Here is a 23,138-nt window from a genome sequence, read left to right on the forward strand (position 1 = left end):
GGTGACTATGCACACTCCTCCAAAGTGAAAAGCAACTTTTCAGCAGCTACACGCACAGCCAGTGTGAGAACCTCTCCCCAGCAACGGTCTCCAATTGCCCCACTTCTCCCACACCCACTATCTCCTAAGCCCATCTCTCCTGAGGTCCTCGCTCCCTGGTCTTTATAAAAGGCCCTCTGGAAGAGCATGGGTGCTTTGTAAAGAGAGGAACAGAGGTCCAGAGAGGTTAAAGGGGGCACCTGCTGGTGACGAACGTGGGGTGGGGTTCTCAGGCCAGGGGGGAGCAGAGAGTGGACACAGGAAAGAGGGGGGAGCTAACCTATGGAAACAGAGAAGCTAGCCTCTAACTAGGCAGAGTCCCCAAGAGGCAGGAAAGAGGATACCCAGCACAGCTTGGCATGGCCGGCGCATTGGCCAGGCTTGGCTGGGAATGGCTGAACCTTGGTGCTGAGACTCCCTCGCTTCCATAACTTCAGACGTTCAGTAAAGGGCCCTGTGCTGACCCACTAGCGCCAGATTCCAGTCCTGCCCTCTCTCTGGCTGACCTGCTGTGTGGCCTGCAGCAAGCTGTCCTAACCTCTCTGGGCCTCGACTTCTGTTTATGAATCAGCTTCCTGACTTGGGGAATCAGGGGAAAGGTGAACGAGGCAGGTGCCTAGAGCCAGGAGGCACCATAACAGATTATCCAATCGCCACCTTGCAGGTTGAGCCTCCAAAAGAGGTGATATTTCCTGTTTTTTTTTTCTTCCAGAAACAAAACAAAGGAGGCATATTGTAATGGGAGAGCACGGAGTTTGGAATCACAACACCAAGTCCTGGTTGTGTGTGCCATTTAAAAGGCCCCCGTCTGCTTGAAGCTGTCAATCACAATTCTTGCCCTGGGTCTTAGTCAGCTCAGGCTGCTGTAACAAAACACCACGGACAGAATGGCTTGAACAACAGACATTTTTTTTCTCAGGGTTCTGGAGGCTGGAGGTCCGAGATCAGGGGGCCAGTGTGGTCGGGTTCTGGTGAGAGCAGATGGCCGCCTTCTCCCTGAGTCATCACATGGCAGAGAGAGGGCGAGTTCCCTCTTTCCTCTTCTTATAAGGCCACCAATCTTATTGGATTAAGACAGTGCCTTAGTTACCTCCCTGAAAGCCCTATCTCCGGATACAGTCACATTGGGGGTTAGGGCTTCAACACATGACTTTTAGGGACACAATTCAGTCACAGCTCCTTGTGCTTCTCTCCTTTGCTGGATCCAATAAGACAGGCACGCGACCCACTCGCTGGAAGTCAACTGGCAGGCGGGGTGAGGGGCCTTGCTGGCACATCACATAAGTGGGGAGGAAATCGACTGGGACCAAACTGAAGGGTTACGGGAAATGACACCAAAAAGCACCCGTGACTCGCCGCGTTTTCTCAGGGAGTCCCAGCTCCCGAGGCCTGGGATCGCCACCCCTGAACCCCTGTCCCGGACCCTTCCGAGGGCATCCAGAGGACAAACACCTTCTGATTGGAATGTTTTCCAAATACTCAACATCTGCAAGGGCCTGTAACAAAGGCCCCCTTTGTGTAGCCGGGAAATGGGCTGGCAATAAAACCGGGCCAGACCCCACAGCGCTGGGAACGGCAGGGGCGCGGAGTGGGCGAGGAAGGTGGACGGTTGGGGGCAGGGGCCGCGGGGCTGCGAGGAAGCCCCGGGTGAGCATGAGGTCAGCAAGGAGGGGCGCGGGGGGCATCAGACAACACATAAGAGGCGGTGTTTGCCTAGTGCGTACCGTGCTGGGTGCTGTTCTGAGAGCTTTGCCTTTGGTGCCTTATGCTGATAAAAGAAGTTTTTTAAATTTTTTTTAACATTTATTTATTAGTTTTGAGAGACAGAGAGACAGAGCATGAGTGAGGGAGGGGCAGAGAGAGAGGGAGACACAGAATCCGAAGCAGGCCCCAGGCTCCGAGGTGTCAGCACCGAGCCCGACGCGGGGCTCGAACTCACGAACCATGAGATCGTGACCTGAGCCAGTTGGATGTTCAACCGACTGAGTCACCCAGGCGCCCCTAAAGGAAAGTTTAAGAGCGGGTCACAGAGAGGGAACTGGATGTATCTGAGAGGAGGTGTGCTATGGGATGGAGAGATTAGATAGAGTAGAAGGGCAGCAGAGAGATGTAGGAATTCCCACGGCATCACGGGAACGCTCTTCAGGTCCGGGGAAGGCCAAGGCGGAGGAAGAATCACCGTTGGAATGCTAAAAGGTGACAGTGGCCAACTCCGTTTCTAACCAGCTTTCTCCCCCCTCTTCCTTGGAGGCGTGTGCTCGGAAAGCAGGAAGCTCCTATCCCTCTGTTCCAGCAGGTGGCTGTGCAGACGTGTCTGCAGGCCCACAGGGGCTGACAGGATCCTGGGATAACAGAACCCTGCGGCTCATCGCTCCCATCGCGCGGCCACCGCGCGCGCTCTGTCCCCGGTCCCTGTGTGCCTGCGGCTCCGAGGAGGTCCAAACAAACTCCCGGAGCCCCCTCTGCGGAAAGTTCCTCAAAGACTGAAGGCCAGTTAGGCCCAAATCCCTGTCCAAAAGCCAGGAACAGAGAGCTGCCTCCCACTTCTTTCAAAAAGCGTCTGATAATCAATTCAGGCCGTGCTTCCGGAAGCTCACAATCATGGGACCGGAATGAAGCTCGTGGGAAGTGGACGGACCACCCTGGGTGGGGGAGCGTAGTAGACATATAGATTCCCAGGCCTTGTTCCGTACAATTCCATGAGCAAGGAGTAGGGAGGGAGAGGGTGGTGGCACACGGGAATCTGGGAATCTGCATTTGGTAAATTCTGTGGGTGATTTTTGTTTTTTGGGTTTTTTTTAAAGTTTATTCTTATTTATTTTGAGAGAGAGAGAGAAAGAGAGAGAAGAGCTGGGGAGGGGCAGAGAGAGAGGGAGAGAGAATCCCAAGCAGGCTCCATGCTGTCAGCATAGAGCCCGATGTGGGGCTCGAACTCACAAACCACGAGATCGTGACCTGAACTGAAACCAGGAGTCGGACGCTTAACCGACTGAGCCACCCAGGCGCCCTTCTGCGGGTGATTTTTAAATGTACATTCGAGTGTGAGAAGTGTTGGTCCAAATCGTGACCCAGCTTCCAGGAGAGCAGCAGGTACTAACCAAAGGCACACGGCCCCTCATTCGATTCTTAGACACGTCTAAGGAGGCACGTTTCTCAGCATTCACAAGGTCCTTCCCAACTTTCACACTTTATATCTACCCTTACCTTTGTAAGCCTCCTTCCTGTGCGCTTGTGTTGAGCACCAACGACACAGAGGGCAAGTTCACTGCATATTATCTTAGTTAATATTCAAGGCACTGCTTTGAGCTACATACAGGATGGAGGCTGTTAGAGAAAGAGGAGAAAACAAGAGGGAAGGAGGTCGTAGGAAAGGGGGACCACAGGGAGGAGAGGAGACGTTCCATAGGCACCTGGCTCTGGGGAAGCAAAAAGGTGACTCCTTGGCATGTCCTGGTCATTTCTTTACAGCCAGAGCACGGGCAGTCACCAAAACTCAGAACGTTCCAAATACGGAAAAACAAAACCCTACTCTTGTTTTGCTAGACTTCCTTGCAGCTAGGATTGGCCATTTTACCTATTTCTGACAAGGAGATGTTACAGGAAGCCTGTTTCTAGGGGATCTTTGGCTTTCCTAACAAAAGGGAAGGAGGCTGCAGGTGCAGACCTCCCTTCTCCTTCCAGCCGTGGATTGGTGTATCTGATTCCGTGTGCAGCCACAGCAAATGACCACCAACTCGGCAGCTGAATACAACAGACACTTATTGTCTCGTGGTCTGGAGGCCAGAAGCTCAAATTCAGGGTGTCAGCTTCTCTTCGAAAAGCTCCAGGGCAGAACCCTTCCCTACCAATTCCAGCTTCTGGTGGCTCCTGACATTCCCCTGGCTTGTGGCCACATCACTCCAATTTCTGCCTCTGGCTTCATGCAGCCTGACTCGGTCTTCGTGTGCTCCTTTCTGCCACTCATTGGATTTAGGTCCCACTCTCATCCAATATAATCTCATCCTGATCCTTGCCTTAGCTATATCTGCAAAAGACCCCAAACGGTCACATTCTAGGGTTCTGGGTAGACATGGATTTTGGGCGAATGCTGTTCAACCTACAGATGGGGATGGGGACGTGATTCATGGAGCTGCAGCAGCCGTTTTGTGACACTGATGGGCAGACATGAGGACAAGAACAAAAACTAGCTGAGAAGGGCAGTGCAGAAAACCTGAAGGCCACATGTTAAGATGCGACTCTGAGAGCAGAGCCATGAGCTGTCAGGTCTAGAAAGAGTCAAAACAATAAAGGCAGAGTGGGTCAGAGCGGGGAACATTTGCTGTGGAGTCACACAGACCTGAGCTTAAATTCCAGACCCCGGTCACTTTCAGGAGGGACACCCAGGGAGCTTATCTTGTATCTCTAAACTTTACCCAACCTCTCTGAAAGCTTGATTTGAGGACTCCACAAGATAATGCATGAATCCCAGTAAGGACTCAATAATTCTCTCGTGCCCTGTTTTTCCCCTAAGAATGGCAACTCTGTCTTCTGTTGTTTTTTTTTTTTTAATTTTTTTTTAATGTTTATTTATTTTTGAGACAGAGCATGAATGGGGGAGGGGCAGAGAGAGAGGGAGACACAGAATCGGAAGCAGGCTCCAGGCTCTGAGCCATCAGCCCAGAGCCCGACGCGGGGCTCGAACTCACGAACCGTGAGATCGTGACCTGAGCTGAAGTCGGACGCTCAACTGACTGAGCCACCCAGGCGCCCCATCTGTCTTATGTTTATATCTCCAGTGTGTGGCATATCCTACACCATTAATTACTAGCCATGAGCCCCAAACGACCAACCCAACACTGGCTGTGTCGGTGGCTACTCTTAACATCTCTGGGTTTCAGTTCCTACCAGTGACGTGTAGAGATCTGTCGCACCGGGTTACTGGCGTTTGGTACTGGGATAAGGCCAAAAAAGATCAGAAAGACTTCCAGTAAAACATGGTAGGCTGAGCATGTGTGATTCCTTCCCCTCCTTCCTGAAACCACTGGAATGATAGCAATGGTATTTACAAGGAAAAAAAAAAAGTCAGAAAAACAAAGAGAACAGGAGAGGAGAGGACATAAGAGAATTCTGAAAGTCAAAAAAGGATTCAATGGCGTGAAGAAAACTGAAGCCCAGCTGTCTGCAGAGGAGGAGGCCACACGAGGCAGCCAACCTGCACCCTGGCACACCAGAACGGCACAGGAGTTGGAAACACTAGTTACCGCCAAAGGCAGGGTGTGGGGTGGGCAGAGAACGGCACGTTCCCTGGACGTCTGTGAATGGGTGTTAGAGCCCCCAGATCCCTGGCATACGCCCACCCTGTGCAGCCGGCCAACTTCCCCCTCTACCCCATGGGAGACTGGCAATTCAGTTTCCGGAGAAACTGACCCAGAGGGTCCAGACGTGGGCACTGCAGAAGCAGGGGCAAAGCAGGAAGCCGAGGGAGGGATAACAAAAGGCGCCTATGTGCCCCTCCACCTAGCACCGTGAACGTTAGTGACCAATTTACGACCCCCCCTTGACAAGACACGTCCAGATTCTGCTACGGTAACACGGATCACCCCAAGAGAAAAGATAGTGGTAACTGAGGTTCCACAGTGCAAGGTCTAGTCTCTGCCCAAACAGCCACCAGTGGAGTCGACCAGCCGTCTGGTCCCAGCCATCTCCACCCCTGTGTACAGAGCTTTCAATGAGGCATCACCAGACATTGGGGGCAAGTCCCAAATAGGACAGAGACCCAAACAACAAAATGGGGTAGGGGAAGAGGAAAGAAACCCAGGGGAAACCAAGGCAGGGACTGGAAGAAAACAAAAACATAGTAAAACCTACTAGCTCCTTTCATTGTAACACTGGGAGAGACAGAAGAAAGCACTACATCCAAGAACTAAGAAGAGCAGGCCACAAGACGGATTATCATGGCAATTTGAGCTCTCAGAAAATGAAAAATGTGACAACAAAAATCAAAAAGTGGTGGTGGGGCACCTGGCTGGCTCAGTCGGTAGAGCGGGCAACTCTTCATCTTGGGGCTGTGAGTTTGAGCCCCACGCTGGGTGTAGAGATTACTTAAAAATAAAATCATTTAGGGGCGCCTGGGTGGCGCAGTCGGTTAAGTGTCCGACTTCAGCCAGGTCACGATCTCACGGTCCGTGGGTTCGAGCCCCGCGTCGGGCTCTGGGCTGATGGCTCAGAGCCTGGAGCCTGTTTCCGATTCTGTGTCTCCCTCTCTCTCTGCCCCTCCCCCGTTCATGCTCTGTCTCTCTCTGTCCCAAAAATAAATAAACGTTGAAAAAAAAAAATTAAAAAAAATAAATAAATAAAATAAATAAAAAAATAAAAATAAAATCATTTAAAAAAAGAAAGAGGGGCACCTGGGTGGCTCAGCTGAGCGTTGACGTCCGACCCTTGATTTCAGCTCAGGTCATGATTTCACAGTTTGTGGGTTCAAGCCCCACATCGGGCTCTGGGCTGGCAGCACAGAGCCTACCTGGGATTCTTTCTTTCTCCTCCTCTCTGCACCTCCCTTGCTCGCTCACTCTCTTTCTCTCAAAATAAATAAACATTTTTTAAAAAAGAAAAAGTGGTAAAATTGTAAGATTATGTTGAGAGACAGAGACAGAGAAAGGCATAGTAAACACAAGAGGAATGGATACCAAAGAGGACAGAGCCAGGAGTTTCGAGATGCAACAAATAACAATTCCAAGGGAGAAATCCGAGGGGGAGAAACTGTGAAGGCAAACGATATAAGAAAACAGACACACGTTTTCAGGGTTGAAAGTTTCCTGTCAAGGGCCCAGTGTGATGAACGAAGGCAGGTCCACACCAAGATCACAAAGTTCCAGCCCATTAGAAATGAAAGGAAGACCTTCCAAGGAGGGAAGGAGCAGGAGAAGAAAGGAGAGAGCAAGGTCACACAAAACCCCAGAACCCTGAATAGTGCCAAACTATGTGACAGCAGCAGGGGACCTAAGAAGGCAACAGAGCATCAGCAGGGCTGACGTCCTTCTGGAGGCTCCAGGCGAGAACCCACCCACCTGTCCCTCCAGCTTCAGGCTGCCACCCGCATTCCTCGGTTCACGGTCCCCTTCCATCCCGAAAGTCTGCAACGGCCAGGAGAGTCATTCTCCACACATCACCTCAGCATCCCTTCCGCATCTTTCATGCATGAGGACCCTCGTGCTGACACTGGTCCCATCCCAATGACCCCGGGTGATCGCCCCATCTCAAGGTCAGCAGACTGGCAAACTTAATTCCACCTGCGACCTTGATTCCCCTCAGGTCTATAACCTAAGATACTCATGGGTTCTGGGGACCAGAACACAGACACGTCCGTCTACTGTACCAGGCAGGTAGAGTTTGTTGTTTCGCAGAAAGGGAAGAGTGGACGGAAGGCAGGCACGTGCTGAGGATTACAGAGCAGAATGGCAAGAGGCAGGCAGGGTCCCCAGTGACCCCTCGGAACCACTGCTCCAATCCCAGACTGAGCCTCGACGGCACCTTAAGTAATTTGAGAGAAATCTGTCCTCATTGGTTAAGACACAGCAGGCTTTTACTGCACGAACCCAAACACAAGGCCAAGTAAGGAAACTTTCACTTTCCAACGTAAGAAGTCAATAGATAGTATCTGAAACCAAAATGGGGAGAAATGCCAGGACAAGCATGGTATTGGGAAATCAGAAGTAAATCTCAAAAGAAACACATAACTGCACTTGAAAAAGGTGTTCAGAGGGAGCAAATTCACACTTGAGGAAGGAGAGGGCAGGGCATGACTGACTCATTAAACATGTTATCGTGCGGCTTGATTTAGGAAGCATTATGTATCTGGTACTTAATAAAATGGCATTAAAAAGATTTTTTTAATGTTTTTATTTATTTTTGAGACAGAGAGAGACAGAGCACGAGCAAGGGAGGGGCAGAGAGAGAGAGGGAGACACAGAATCCGAAACAGGCTCCAGGCTCTGAGCTGTCAGCACAGAGCCCGACGCGGGGCTCGAACCCACAAACTGTGAGATCACGACCTCAGCTGAAGTCAGAAGCTCAACCGACTGAGCCACCCAGGTGCCCCTAAAATAGCATTTTAATTTTAAAAACGACACAGATAGTTTTACACATTTATGGCAACAACCCAGAAGGTGCGAGGAAACTACCTATCCATGCACGGCCCCCAGCTGGGGTGGGTCAGGCTGGAAGGGTCCCCTTCCGGGAGATATGACGTGGCCTCTTTGGGTGCCACCGTGGGGCGGCAGAAGGCGCTCTCTCAGCTTGGTTCAACGACATCCGGATGTGTCTCCCTCATGAAGATGGCCAATGCCCTACTGCTCCCCCTCGAGCCACAAAGGGCAAGAAGTCAGGGCAGGATCCAGAGTTCCCTGTCCCCACACGATGCCATTTGTAGGAGCAGAACTCAGAAGGGCAAGCTAAGAGAAGAAGAGCTTGCAGGGAGGGGCAGCTTCCAGGGAGAGTGACCATGGCGGTCCCTCTCTGCACATCTGCTTCTCTACGCCTGGCCCTGGGGAACAAAGCCAAGATCTTAATCACCCAGCGTCGCTCTGGCACGCTGAGTGCGTGATACACCTGTCTCCACCGTCAGGCAAATGAGTGGGCTCACAGGCAGAGGCCTGCCCTGCCTAACAATGCTCCCCTTTGTCCCCGCCCAGAGCTGGGGCTTTGCAAGGAAGCCAAATCCATCGGCACTTGTCAGGGCCCTCGATGAACACAATGCAAGTTAGGATCCACATTCTCCAGCAAAGCCCCAGGCTTCCAGCACGAGCTCTCACTGACACGCAAAGTGTCAGTCAACCTAAAAGCCCGGGGTGGGGACCTGGGGGGGGGGGGGGGGGGGGGGGGCATTAGGCTCTCATCCCCAGAAGCCAACCAGAGCCAGAGAAGGTGCGCCTGAAACTCTGACATGTCCTTTCTTAAAACCAGCCCCGAGAGAGCTACATGAAAAGAAAATCATTTTTCCGTGTAGGCACAGGGATCTTCTAGCTACTTTATGAGCACTTAGGTGGTGCACACCCCCAGCTCATGTGCCTGGCAGTTTAAAAAACACAACCCTGCCGGGGCAGCAGGGTGGCCCAGTCACTTGGGTGTCTGACTTCAGCTCAGGTCACGATCTCGCGGTCCGTGAGTTCGAGCCCCGCGTCGGGCTCTGGGCTTACGGCTCGGAGCCTGGAGCCTGCTTCGGATTCTGTGTCTCCCTCTCTCTCTCTGCCCCTCCCCCATTCGTGCTCGCGCTCTCTCTCTCTCTCTCTCTCTCTCTCAAAAATAAATAAATGTTACAAAAAATTTTAAAAACCCACGAAAAACAGAACCCTGCCTGGGAAGAGGGAAAATGGAAGTATGGATTTCCAAATGAGATGCCCTACAAATTCAACAGCAACCAGAAAGGTGTGCCACTGCCCTTGGCAGCCAGAGAGAGGTGGCAGGCTCTACAGATGTTGGGGGACTTTGTGGTCTAAGAGAATCTGGAGGCAGCCTGTGCGGATGCTGCCCGGTGAGTATGCTTCTTGACAAGTCCTGGAAGCCATCCTCGGCTGTCTTATTCTGTCTGGCTATCCCCTCCCTTCCCACTCTCCATCCACATGACGGCCAGCCACCTGGCCAGGAATATACAAGCGTTTTCCTCAGGCAAATAACTTTTCCGCAGCTGCAGACGCCTAGCCGGGGCCTGGCACTCAGCACAGACGGAGGGGACAGGTGAGGAGGGGGTGTCCAGACCTGCTGTCCCTCTAGGGTGGGGCCATTGGCACGAGCTGCCTAGGCCATGGGTGCAAGGCAAGTTCAGAGTTATGATTAGTGCTGATTGAGGCCCTGCTGCCCAGGTCTCATTCCCTGCGCTTTACCCCACAGGCTTATTTAGGGAAAGGAAATGAGCTAATGAATGAGTTTTGAAAAAAGCACAAATTCCCTTAGAAATATAGGCTATTTGAGTTAAACAGTTAAGATTTTATTGTGTTTGGCCAAAGGCCACTCCTCAACTTAAAGAGAGGGAATAAGGTATATATGGGTTTTTAAAGCAAATTACATAATGTAAGTTTTTTTGTTTTTTTTGTTTTTTTTTTTTTTTTGGTATAGTAATGGTATCAGGGTCACGTAAAAAAAAGCAATCCTTTTCCTTTTTGAGACACATACCAACCTGCTTATGAATCAAATGACAAATGTCTGGGATTTTCTTTTTACCTTCTTTCAGAATAATGAGAAAGAGAGAGGTGAGGGGGGCCAGACTGGTTAATGGTTGCTGGAACTGGTTGATGGGTCCAAGAGGATCCATGACACCATTCTGTTTACTTGAAGTAGAGGCTCAAAATTCTCCCCAATAGAATGTGAACAAAAACACATGTTAAAGATCCAAACATGGAGGAAAGAATAAATCTGCCCACCTAAGGCTTCGGTATGCGTCGTAAAGCAAACGATCGGATCTGGCCTTGCCCTGAAATTAGAGCCGTTACAATGGACTTGGCTTTGTGTTTTTTTTTTTTTTTTAACCAGACAGTAAAAAGTTGAGTGAGCTCCAGTGTTGGACAGTAAACCACTCGTTTTTGGTGGGACTCCAGAGGAACGTCTCGTGACACTTACTTCCCAAATACTCCTGCTGTAGCACAGATTACATCACAGCAGAGACCAGATGGACTGAGGCAGTTCCTAAACACAGGACACGTTTGGCCAAAGCTGTAGTCGTGGTTCAGAAGGGGACGGTCACAATACTTCTACCGGCAGGAGGAAGGGCAGCTATAATGGCGGCCAAACCACTGGTAACCATCCCAGGTAAAGCGTCCTGCATAGCCTGACATTTGTAGGATGTTTGCGAGCGTTCCACTTTTAGCTGGTACATTGCCCAAGCTAATGTTATCCACTGAATCTTTTCCCCTTGCTATTTTTGTTCTTAGTGGATGGTGCGAGTGAAGATAAAGATTAGAGAGAGAATATCAGAAGTCACCCGTTCACTCCCTGAATTGTAACAGCCACACCTACATGCATAGGTGCTCTCTCTCCTTCCGACTATAAGATCCTACCCTCCTTTACTTAGGCAGCCATATCATACCCTGGGCTGGCCCGACTCCCCTTTATACCTGCCAACAAAATCTCAGTGAAGAATGGTGCTGACCGATTCGTGGGACACGGGCAACGCAGAGGGTCAATGACCCAGCAGAAAAAAGCGAGGCACCAGGTGCTGATGGGTAATATTCCCAAGGGCCAAATAGGTGGGACGAGGCTCCGCCATCAACGAAAGTCGGGAGGAAATGAAAGCTGGGCTCTCGGTAAGAGGAGCCTGTGTGTGGGTGGTGATGGCAGCCCTGGGCACAGGAGGTTGGCTTTCTGAGGCCGCCCTGTGCCTTACTTGTTTGCTGCGCTTTTCCAAACCACAAAGCCCTGCTCAGAGCTTCCCTGCCAAGGCTGATCACAATCAGCCACACTATCAGCAATGTCATCTTACACGGACACACCATCAGTGCTATGGATTCTAAAGAAGCTGCCTTGAAGGATCCTACCTTTTCCCACAGCCGTGACCTCTGCCATCCAGTGGTGCAAGTGATGCCAATGGTACCAGTCGGCATCCCCATCAACATCCCTCTCTCCTTCTTCTTTACCCTGCCCCTCCCATCCCAACCCTACCCCCCAGTCCAAACCTTCAGATGAGGATAAACCACCTCCCCATTTTCACCCTTGTCTTTCACAGCTGGCCAGATAGAGCCCATTGAGGAAAAGCTCTAACCCTGGCCCTCCCTTTAATCTTGAGAGCTGTGTCATCCTTCCAGAGGCTGTCAGTGTGGCTGGTGCCTGGGTCTACCAAGAGCTAAGACAGATGGCACTCTGCCTGGTGGCGCCACGAAGATGATGATGGAAAACTGGCAGCAGAGGTTTGCTGGCTTGGAAAAAGCGTTTCAGCACCTGCCAACCTGACAGGTTTGCCAAGAATTTTACATTTGCCAACAATTCTGCGTTAAACAAATACACACGCCTCTATCAGCCCTCCTCCTCAAGCCGCATAACCTAGTGGATAAAGAAACAGCTCTAGGAAGGAGGATGCTATAGGTTCGTGAACCTTTCTAGTTTCCAGGGCATAGCCTGTTTTTTTTTTTTTTAATATGAAATTTATTGTCAAATTGCTTTCCATCCAACACCCAGTGCTCAGCCCTCCTCAATGCCCATCACCTACTTCCCCCCACCCCCCACCCCAGGCATAGCCCGTTTCAATCTCTGCCGGGGACCCAAAAGTCTATTCATCTAATATCTCCCTTACATTAAAGTTTCGGTTCCCAACCAAGAAAGTTAACGCTTGATTCTGACCTACAAGGTTTTTGTTGTTCTGTTTTTATTATACAAGTCTATTTATACAAGTTTTGAACATACAGGTATGTGCATATAAATCCTTGGGAGATTTCTAGGTCTATAAGCTCTTACAGGTCTGGTAGGAGCCTGGTTTTTGGTTATTGTCGTCCCTGTGTCTCCCTTCCTTCCCTCTTGCCTACAAAGTACGGCCAATGGCTGAGACTTACATGGCCATTGCCATGAAATATGTAATAGGAGCTGGTCTGTAAGAGTTTCTAGACCAAACTGAAGACAGTGTCCAAAATTAAGGCATCACCGCCTCTATCCCATGTCTGCATGGAAATGGTCACCCTGACTCTGAAGCATTTATACTTAGCTCTGTTCTGCTAATGACAGAAGATGGGGTAGGGGGGGAGAGACTTGCAAATGCTCCTCTCCAAGCACTCAGCATCCCAGCACCTGCCGCTGGGTCCCGTAAAGAAGCCAAGAGTTGGCCACAACTCTGGATCAGAGTTCTGGGGGCTCAGCCCACAGACATCCCTCGAGGAAGGCAGATGGACCAGGATCCACGGGTCTCACGCAGCACAGTCGATCTCTCCAGGTGGGCATCCGTGACCGCAGTCCCCCCCCCACTCACTCAACCCTTCCATTTTCTCACTGCACCACTCTGACGCGTATGCGCAAGAGAGAGAATAAAGTCATATCATACCCACACGAAGTCGGCCGTGTCACGTACGCCACGATGGACGAAAAAGACGGCGAACGTGTGAAGTCAACTCATGTGACCTGGGTTTCTGAGCCCGGAGAATATGGCAAAGGTGACAGGGTCTCGCTTCTGTGATTCTGCTACTTTGATCCCCTCTTGCTAGCAAACTCACCCAGAGGCTGATTCGATGAAGTAAGCAGCCATGTTGGGAAAGCCCGTGTGCCAAGAAACTGTGAGTGGCCCCTACAGGTGGAACCACAGGTGGCCCCTAGGAGCTAAGGAAAGCCCGGAGCCGACAGTCAGCAAGAAGCTGGGCTCCCAGTCCCGACGACCACCGAGAACTGAATTCTGCCAGCCACCTGGGTGCTCTTGGAAGTGAACTCTTCCCCAGTAGAGCCCCCAGAGAATACAGCCAAGAGCAGGCTTTTTTTCTTAACCTATATTATAGACTTGTTAGTGAATGACCAATTTTATATTCCCCCTAATTTCCCATAGTAAGTTCTTTCAGCATTGTTCACTGAAAAAGCAGAAATGGAGCAGGTATCCTGTTCAGGAGAAACTTTGATGAAGTTTAGACCCAAGTACTAATCTGAAAACAGCGGACTGTTCTTTTCTATGGGACACCCTCCACGGGGTGGTAGTGACCGATGCGGGCTGCAGACCCAAGTGCACATCCAACCCTAAAGCTAAAAGGCAAGGTCAGAGAAGGGGGTACACTTCCAACACCTTTACTGAGCACTTGGAAAGCAAAGAAAGCCAAACCTTCGCTAAAGTTTGGCTCTCTCTGCATGCTCCCTCCAGGCTACCTTCTCATTCTTCTGACACATCCTGGACTTCTTGGAGGCCATGACTCTTGCCATCAGTGAAGGGAGTCAAGCCTGGCCTTAAACCCCAGGGCTGGGTCCTCACCAACTCCAAACACCAACTCCAAGATCCATACCCCTTACTGCTAGACAACAAGGCCAGCAAAAACACTCGTTAACTTTGTGGCTCATAGTTTGCGAGAGAGTAGAGACTACATCAGAGGAGATCCCACACAATTTCTGGTCTGATCTTTAAATCTGGATAAGAATCAAGGGCTGCTGGGATACAGGTCCCAAGGTCTACCCTGTATGAAAAGAATCCTATGCCTTTCCCTGGGCCAACAAAATCCAGCTGCTCTTTTCGCTCAGCCATCTGCCTATGTCTTCCATGTCTTGGAATAGAGGGCATAGCCAGGTGCCCAAGGCCGCTTGGGGGTCTTGAGGCTGAGCAGCCCCATCAGAAGCTGCAGCGGCCCAGTGACAGCCCTTGGGGACACACGGTGGCCATGCAGGGCCCCTTAGCTATCAAGTCGCTGGCGGAGCCCAGACACTGTCAAGAGGAGAACTAGAAGGGAAGAGGGTTGGGTAGGATCCTAAGGCTTAGGCTTTCTGTTTCCCCCAGCGCTCAGTGGCAGCCGGGGGCCACCCTTCTTCCCGCTTCCGGCCGGAAGGAGGAAACACTCGGCCTGGCAGGTGTAGTTCTTCCCGCTCCAGGACAGAGAAGCACAATTTTGAGAGGTATTCCTCCTGCCTGTGAACACACTACCACCCCCTGTCACAGTTGCAGGGCTGGGCTATACTAGGAAGATGATCACAAAGTGAACTCGCTCAATAAAACCCCTGACGTTCTGGAACCTCAAAATGCCCTAGCACCGTCAGACAGGGTAAATTACGGCTCGGGGGCCAGAGGTGAACTTACCTTAAAGCCAGGGAAGCCTCGACTGCAGGGCCGCTGGTCTCAGGCGCCCTTTCCAAAGTCCGGTACCTAATGGTGTGTTTGTCCTTTAATTTCCTCCCAAAGAGTGCTCCTCGAATTGCATAAACTTCGGAAACCCCAAATCCGGGTCCACCCCTGCAAGGGACAAGCCTGCACACAGCAGGGAGCCCCAGGAAGCCAGAGTTCCCTTCGGTGGAGACGGACTGCCCTCCTTGGAACCAAGCGGGTTGCTGGCGTTGGCGGGTTCGTGGCAGGCGGGGCTGCCGGGAGGGGCGGGCCCCAGCGCTTCCCGGGAGCACCTTCTGCTGCAGGCCCCGCCCAGCGCTAGCCCCAGGCCCCGCCCCCGCCCGCGGCCGCAGCCCCGCCCCGCGCAGGTAAACAGCCGCCCGCCGACCGCGGATCCCGCCCGGGGACCCGCCCCCGGCGCCGCGTCGGGTTCTTGGTGACCCGGGGCCGCGCCCCGGGGAACGTGTGCCCGCGCAGGCAGCCCAGCCTCCTCTGGCCGGGAGGGCGGGTGGCACCTGCGGGCCAGGCGGCTGACCAGGGCACGTAGCCAGGGGGAGAGACCTGAGAGCCGGGGAACCCCACGCCGGTGGCTTCCCTAGACCCTGCCGCAGGGCTCGGCCCAGGGGTGCGGAGGTAAAAATTCGTGGAACCGCATACCTACGGTCTGTGCCTTTGTTATATGTAATCATACTTGTTTAAAAGGAAGAGAGGAAAAGAACAGCCCCTGGGCTCCCATTTGCTTCCAACTTTCACAGGTTCAACCAACATTTTATTAGAGGGTGGAGGGGTGCAGAACGTTGGGCCTGGAAAGCTCCAAGGAGGAGGGTCTGGGAAGTCACTTACCGCATTCTTAGTGCAAAGTAGAGCCAACCCTGCCACTGCCTGTCACCACTTTGGAGAGAGGAAGATTTTCTGGACCTCACCTTCCTTGTTGGCAAAGTGGGGCAGTAACGTGGAAGTCAAGGAGCTGTAAAGGAGGTGATGCGCGTAGCACCCTGCCTGGCCCACAGTTTTCACCCGATGGCCCTTTGGTCCTTCCCTCAGAACAGCGGGGTGAAGGGCGCCTGAGTGGCTCAGTTGGTTAAGTGTCTGACTTTGGCTCAGGTCATGATCTCATGGTTTGTGGGTTTGAGCCCCGCATCAGGCTTTGTTCTGACAGCCTGGAGCCTGTTTCTGATTCTGTGTCTCCCTCTCTCTCTGCCCCTCCCTTGCTCATGCTTTCTCTCTCTCTCTCTCTCTCTCAAAAATAAGTAAACATTGAAAAAAAAAAAAACTTTTTTAGAACAGTGGGGTGAGAATGTCTTTGTTAGGTCCCCAGAGAAGAGCCAGATGCTGATACTTACCCCCATCTCTCAATTTCTCCTTACAGTCCTCTGGAATGAAGGGTCCATCGAAGGCAAAGCCTTGAGGGAACAAGTTTCTGCCACCAAACGGTCAAGGATATGAAGACAGAGTCAGTCCCATCAGGCAGGGCTAGCAGCTTGAAAACACACTAGCAAACTCCAGTACTGAAATACCAGCTCAAGGAAAAGATTAAAACCTAGAGATATCGAGGCGCCTGGGTGGCTCAGTCGGTTGAGCGTCCGACTTCGGTTCAGGTCATGATCTCACGGTCTGTGAGTTCGGGCCCCGTGTCAGGCTCTGTGCTGACAGCGCAGAGCCTGGAGCCTGCTTCGGATTCTGTGTTCCCCTCTCTCTCTGACCCTCCCCCCTTCATGCTCTGTCTGTCTGTCTCAAAAATAAATATTAAAAAAATTTTTAAACCTAGAGTTATCTTATGACAGTTCTTAAATATCCTTTTACCTCTTGTATCCATAAGGCTGAGAAAAGTAGAAAAAGCAAATGCAAAATCCAATCCCCAGGATTGGCTGAATGTCCGTGCTGGTAAAGTTATACCCTTTTCTTTTTTTCTTTTTTTTTTTTTTAATGTTTATTTATTTTTGAGACAGAGAGAGACAGAGCATGAATGGGGGAGGGTCAGAGAGAGGGAGACACAGAATCTGAAACAGGCTCCAGGCTCTGAGCTGTCAGCACAGAGCCCGACGCGGGGCTCGAACCCACGGACCGCGAGATCGTGACCTGAGCGGAAGTCGGCCACTCAACCGACTGAGCCACCCAGGCGCCCCAGTTATACCCTTTTCATAGAAAGCAATGGTCAGGAAGCAGTAGGACCCAGAAAAGGAAAACAGAGATATATGGGAGGATTCAAAAACCTTGGAATTTTCTCAATTCTAAATCCTCAAAGAGCTTCCTTTGTCAGCTGAAACAACCCCCTTCCTTCAGTCTTCTGAAACACTTCACTGTGTTTTTGCTTTGCCTGAAGGAGTCACCCTGCAAGGGAAAGCCAGTTCTCCTCGCCCAACACCCTGTATCGTCTCCAGAAATGATGAGTTATATCCCAGCATGCCCCCAAAGGAAGGGCAGTGGCAAACTCAACCCGGGGAGAATAAGGATTTGAAGCCAACACTATTTCAGGAGTTTCCTAATTTTATTGACAAATTTGGGGGAAAGATGTGTAGGAATAGATTTTTAGGGTACTCAACCATGGAGGGAAGAACATAATTCTAGTCTGAATTCATTGACGTCTCATTGCTAGAGAGATTCTGGGTTTATTGTGCTAGTGTGAGAAGCATAGGAACATAGAACATCAGGTGATTTTTCCCTAAGGTATTGCATGCCATGTGTGAGCCAGACCGTCCGTTATGTATGGGTCATCTAGCACACTCACAAAGTTCCGTTACCAATTGGAAATGGTTTATATGGGACTGGGCTGTGACCCTGGGTACTGCTGATACTCCAGGGACACCCATAGACTACTTAGTTCAAGACTGATTACTTTGGACCTCTTCCATTATGGAAAAGGCAGAGATATCACCCCCACTGAAACAGGCTTGTATATGTGGGTTTGGAGTAGCTCCCCTGTCTATCCAATCACTATGGCATTCTATGTGACACTACTTCTGACCAAATAATTCACTCATAGTCAAAGAGGGAAGGCATTGGGTAGATATCCTGGTGATTTGAGCCTATCACTCAGGAGCAGTAATGTGTTTTGAATGATGACTTGAATTATTGAAGATCTGGTTTCAGGACTAGCTCTGAGACAGTATCTAATGAAGTTGAGGTACTGTCCTTTAAGACAAGTGGTCCTTTAAGGACAAGTGTCCTTTAAGACACTGGTTCAAAAAAAAAGAAAAAGACACTGGTTCAGAACCAATGATCGATACGTGGGGCTGTTTCTCCCCAAAGCCAGATGAATCGGGTCTGGAAGACGGGGGTGTGGGGATGATGCCTGCTCCATTTTACCTAATAACACACTCTCTTCACCTTTGGACCCCACCAGTTTAGAATTTTTGAATCCAAGAAAGGAATGCTCCATACTGGGGCAGCCGGTCCTTAGGGTAACTCCCTTTAGAAAGGGAAAGTATGAAGTTTCATTGCATGATGGAGAGCTCCATTATCTAGCAGAAGTTTTGTTTAAGGGTGAACAGAGAAGTTTGAATGTATGGAGGTGTGGAGCAAGCAGCAAGAGAGTGAGGCTGTAATAAACGTCATAAACATATTTTTTTCTTCTTTTGGGTCTCCACTATCTGAACTCATTCCACAAACTGAAGAGCCATTATTTTGTGAGTCTTGGTAGGGAGGCAGGACCAGCTAGTTCATGGACACAGGATATAAATGCTGCCAGCTTAGATGTTACTGCCCAGAACTTTGAATGTGGAACCGGGGCGCAAAGGATCAGGGTCAGTTCAGACTGGTTCATTCCCATGGCGGTGGTGGTAGAACCAAGGAGGAGCAGTTTGAGTAGCAGTTTTCAGTATCCAGGGATCATGGCACCCAAACCAAGCTGTTTTTGAGATGTGATTGGGTCGTGGTCCCAGACCTCTAGACTTCTTGGATGCAACCCTCTTTCGAGATGGTTTCTCCTATGGATCTTGAGAGCTCCCAACAGCCTTCCATTAAATACCCATCTAAATTAGCTGGAGGTGGATCTGTGGCTTGTAACCATGAATCTAACTGGCCCATCTCATCGGAGCTCTTTCCTTTGCTTCTGCTGACGTCAGGTAGGGGAGATGTTAGGACTGACTTTAGTAAGCTCTTACATTATCAACCCTGGAAAGAAGCAACTTGGAGAAGGATTGGACACAGCTCATCCACAACAATATCCCCTTTATTGATATTAATCACAGTTATGAGGTCTTGTCCATCAGAGAGTTTGCGTTATGCAGAACTACATACAAAGACATCAAAAAATACACATATACCAACCACCAAACCAATTAATTTCAACCAATCAAAACCCTCTGAATGTGTCTTCAATTTTGATCATCAGTGCTTCAGAAGAACATACATAGACCCAGCATGAGGTTGGCCTTCGGGGTCTCAGAGCATTCACAGAGCAGGCTCTTCACCCTTGGAAGCAATTCAACATGTAAACTCAGAGGGCAGGCATTGACAACACAGTGCCCGAATACCTGGTTCCCGGGCTGCCGGCCACATTGGCAGAGCCCATTTAAGGTCGCACATGCTCCTTTGACCAACAAGGACGGCAGGCTTTAGCTCTGTTTGAAGCAGACAGTGTGTGGCCCCTGTTGGAGAAGCTCTCGGCAGGAAGGGGCAGACTGGCCTCTGGTCTACTTTAAGTCATTCTTTAGGGTCATTTCAGAATGGTGACTTGGCCAAGATTTCCTTTACAAGGGGGACGTGAAAATCTCTCTTTTTCTTCCCACCCCTTCTTCCCTCTCCCATCCTGCGCTCTCTGGCCACACTCCAGCAAAGCCTGCGGCAGTTTAAGACTCCGGCAGGGTCAGGTTACAAGTTACGGAATGGTCAACCGGGAAGGGCGTATTGCAGATTCCAAATGTCTTTCTCTCACTGAAGTTAGCTTCAGTGGCTCCCTCCATAACTCCAGGAGGGTTTGGGCTCCAGCCACCTGCTGGAGTCCCCGAGTCTCTTAGAAAACTGGAGGCTATAAACGTATTGAAAGAAATGTCTAGGGGATCTGGAAACCATGACAAACCACTTTGCTCTTGGAATCCATAGAAAGCAGAGGTCTCTGAGCAAAGCTGCTCTCTGCCTTTACAGGGTTCACTGTGTTCGTGGCTCTCCGAATTCCCTAATTCCCTTAACTTCAATAGTGTCAATCTTTGCCTTGGAAAAGGAAAAAAGAAAGAAAGAAAGAAAAAGACAAACTGATTTTCTTCCCTTTGTCTGTGTCCCTTCCCATCCAGCGTGTCCCTCGGGGGGACACAGGAGGAAGTCGTATTCCTCCTTAGGCTGGCTGAACCTTGGAAAGTTGGTTGCTCTGTCCATGATGTTCCAGTTCTGGTCTAACGGGTAGATGCTCAATGGTGAGAGGTCAGGAGGGATGGACGAGAGAGGTCCTGACCATTCTGCTCTGAGTCACGAGGCAAAAAATGCTTGGAAGCTTCTCTCTTAGCAGCTTGCTCCTCCAGGTGAACTTGACAAGCTGCCACAGAGTCCAGTGAGAGAGACTGAGGGTGTGAAAGCAGAGATTTCCCTGATCTGTGTGTCCTTGGTAATCCCGCCGAAGAAAGATTCTATTCAGTGGCCAGAAACAAAAATCTGTTGTTCCGTGACACCTTGACATTCTAAATAAAACTATTATCTCCCTCAAGAGAAAAGTAAAAATTGTCATGTTATGATCAGAGTCAATCAGGATAATGAGATGAAAAGGAGAGAAAGGAAAAATGTTTTAATGTAAAGGAAGAGGCGTGTGGTCCCGTAGAAGCCAGCCACTGCAGTTTCCTTGTGCTGCTTTTCCTGGGCTCTGAGGCATCTCAGCACTAGCCCAGGCCGACATCGAGTGACATCATCACCACAAATCCCAGGATGGAGGTCCAGGATGCCAGTTTCCCGTTACCACTGGGAGGGAAGGAAAGGAAGACCTTAATGTACTCTGGGACACTGTCCAAGCTGCAAGCATCCTCTGTGATGTCCAATTCCAATAAAAATGTACCACTACGATTAGTAAGGATAATAATATTGACATGTAACGTTTACTGGGGCTTACTATATGCCAGGCAAAGTAATTCATGTAATCCCAAAGGATGACCACACAAGATCAGTAGTACTACCGTTATTCTCTTGTTACTGGTGGGGAAACTGAGGCATACAGAAGTAACTTGCCCAAAGACACCTCTTATGGCTCTGGAATAAATGCTCGAATGATAAAGAGTGGCAATTAAATTCTTGATGATATTATTGAATCTGACCTTTAAACTAGCTACAAAAACCAAACGAAACAGGGGTGCCTGGGTGGCTCAGTCGGTTAAGCATCCGACTCTTAATTTCAGCTCAGGTCACGATCTCACGGTTCGTGAGACTGAGCCCTGCGTCAGGCTCTGTGCTGGTGGCACTGAGCTTGCTTGGGATTCTCTCTCTCTTTCTGTCTCTCTCTCTCGAAATAAATAAATATGTAAAATAAATAAATAAATAAATAAATAAATAAATAAATAAATAAATAAAACAGAGAAAGGAAGCCCCCCCCCCCCTTCCCGGACACCTGGCCTATGGCTACATAATAAGAACATGGATGGATAGCTTTGGCTCTCAGAGCTCACCTCTCCCGAGATTCTAGCCCTAGAAAAATCGAGAAAGAGAAGGGTGGGGAGAGAAAGGGACAATATGCAAAAGCTAATCGTCTGTGTCATGGGGGTGGGGAGGTAGAGTGTCTGTATGCCATTACCTGGTGTCACCTGGGCCATCCCCACCCACCCGCCCCTTACTCCTCTCTCTAGTTTCGGAAAACACAGTTGAGAAGGGAGTGGGGACGATCTCGGGAAGCGGCAGAAAGGGGTGGGAGCAAAGAAAGGAGCAGCAAGTGAGGAAAGGCAAGATCTGTATGCAGGGCCCCGGGCTTGGGAAACAGACGAGCCCGAATGGGGGAGGGGATGCTCTTCAACCTGATCTGAGCCTCGGGGATGATGTCGTCCATGACCACATAGACCATGGCACCAGCAGCAAAGGCCAGGGCGTAGGGCAGGAGGGGCTCAGCCAGCACCACGGCAAAGGCACCGAAGACCCCTGCCAGGGGCTCCACCATGCCGCTTAGCTGCCCGTACCTGAGGAGAGACCAGAGACAAGTGCCACCATGAGGAAAGTCAAGCAGATACCAGGCACTCTGTGCTCAGACTGCTGACTCAGCCCCAGAAAACGGATGCATTTCATTCCACGTCATATCCGCGCACAGCAGTGCAAATCACTGCGTTTTTAGCCACCTCCTTCTTCCCTGACCTCCTCTAACACAGTAGGCTCCCCCCCCACCCCCGGGTTTCTGGTAGAGTTTTAAGGTTTCCACACTGTCTGTCTTCCATAATAGCATTATTGAGATATAATTCACATACCATATGGCACACCCATTTAATGTGTTCAGTCCAGTGGTTTTAGTATCGTCACAAGGTTGTGCAACCATCACCCCTATCTAGTTCCAGAACATTCTCATCACCACAAAAGGAAACCCCACACCCCTCAGCGGCCACTCCCCACCCCTCCCTCCCCCAGCTCCCGGCAACCACTGACCTGCTTTTGTCTCGATGGATTTGCCTATTCTGGATATTTCGTATAAACGGATTCAAGCAATATGTGGTCCTTTTTACTAGCTTATTTCATCCCACATAATGTTTTCAAGGTACATCCATGTCATAACACGTATCATTCCTTTCTTTTACGACTGAGCAATAACCCATTGGACAGATCCACCACGTGCTTGCTAACCATTGGTCAGCTGATGTCTACCTTGTCTCTTGACCGAGAGGACACTGATTAGGAGTGGTATAGACACTTCCCTAGCATAGTTGTGCCTGGTGTGTTTGGGTCACAACTGTACCCCCTTCTGAAGGAGCTGCACCCATGCATCTCTACTGAAGATGTGGACCTACCTGGCTAGATGTATACTGACGGCCTGTCCCCACTACCCCATCCTGAATTAAGCTGAGATTTCTTCTTTAAAAAAAAAAAAAATCCCTCGGTTGGCGGCGGGGGGGGGGGGGCGCGGGCCTGGGCAGCTCAGTGGATTAAGCGTCCAACTTCAGCTCAGGTCATGATCTCACGGTCCGTGAGTTCAAGCCCCGCATCAGGCTCTGTGCTGACAGCTCAGAGCCTGGAGCCTGGTTCTGATTCTGTGTCTTCCTCTCTCTCTCTCTCTGCCCCTGCCCTGCTCGCACTCTGTCTTTATCTCTGACTCTCTCAAAAATAAATAAACATTAAAAAAAATTTTTTTTTTTTTTTAAGTCCCTGGGGCACCTGGGTGGCTCAGTCGGTTAAGCGTCCAACTCTTCATTTCAGCTCAGGTCATGACCTTATGGTTCATGGGATCGAGCCCCGTGGTGGGTTCTGC

At 50.3% G+C, this 23,138-nt stretch overlaps 1 protein-coding gene across 2 annotated transcripts in view; it reads right to left on the reverse strand.

Annotated features, from left to right (window-relative positions):
• Positions 1 to 18,929: 18,929 nt before the first annotated feature.
• SLC39A11 (solute carrier family 39 member 11) overlaps positions 18,930 to 23,138 on the reverse strand; it is a 342,512-nt gene continuing 338,303 nt past the window's right edge. For both annotated transcript variants that reach the window (XM_030295448.2, XM_030295449.1), the window contains exons 9-10: positions 21,706 to 21,864; positions 18,930 to 20,665 (exon numbers count right to left, since the gene is read on the reverse strand). In XM_030295448.2, coding sequence (XP_030151308.1) covers positions 20,587 to 20,665; positions 21,706 to 21,864 — 238 coding nt within the window. In that variant the 3' untranslated portion in view covers positions 18,930 to 20,586. The remainder of the gene's footprint in view (positions 20,666 to 21,705; positions 21,865 to 23,138) is intronic.

The sequence above is a fragment of the Lynx canadensis genome, chromosome E1 (assembly GCF_007474595.2).
Source record: "Lynx canadensis isolate LIC74 chromosome E1, mLynCan4.pri.v2, whole genome shotgun sequence".
NCBI classification, from domain to species: domain Eukaryota; kingdom Metazoa; phylum Chordata; class Mammalia; order Carnivora; family Felidae; genus Lynx; species Lynx canadensis.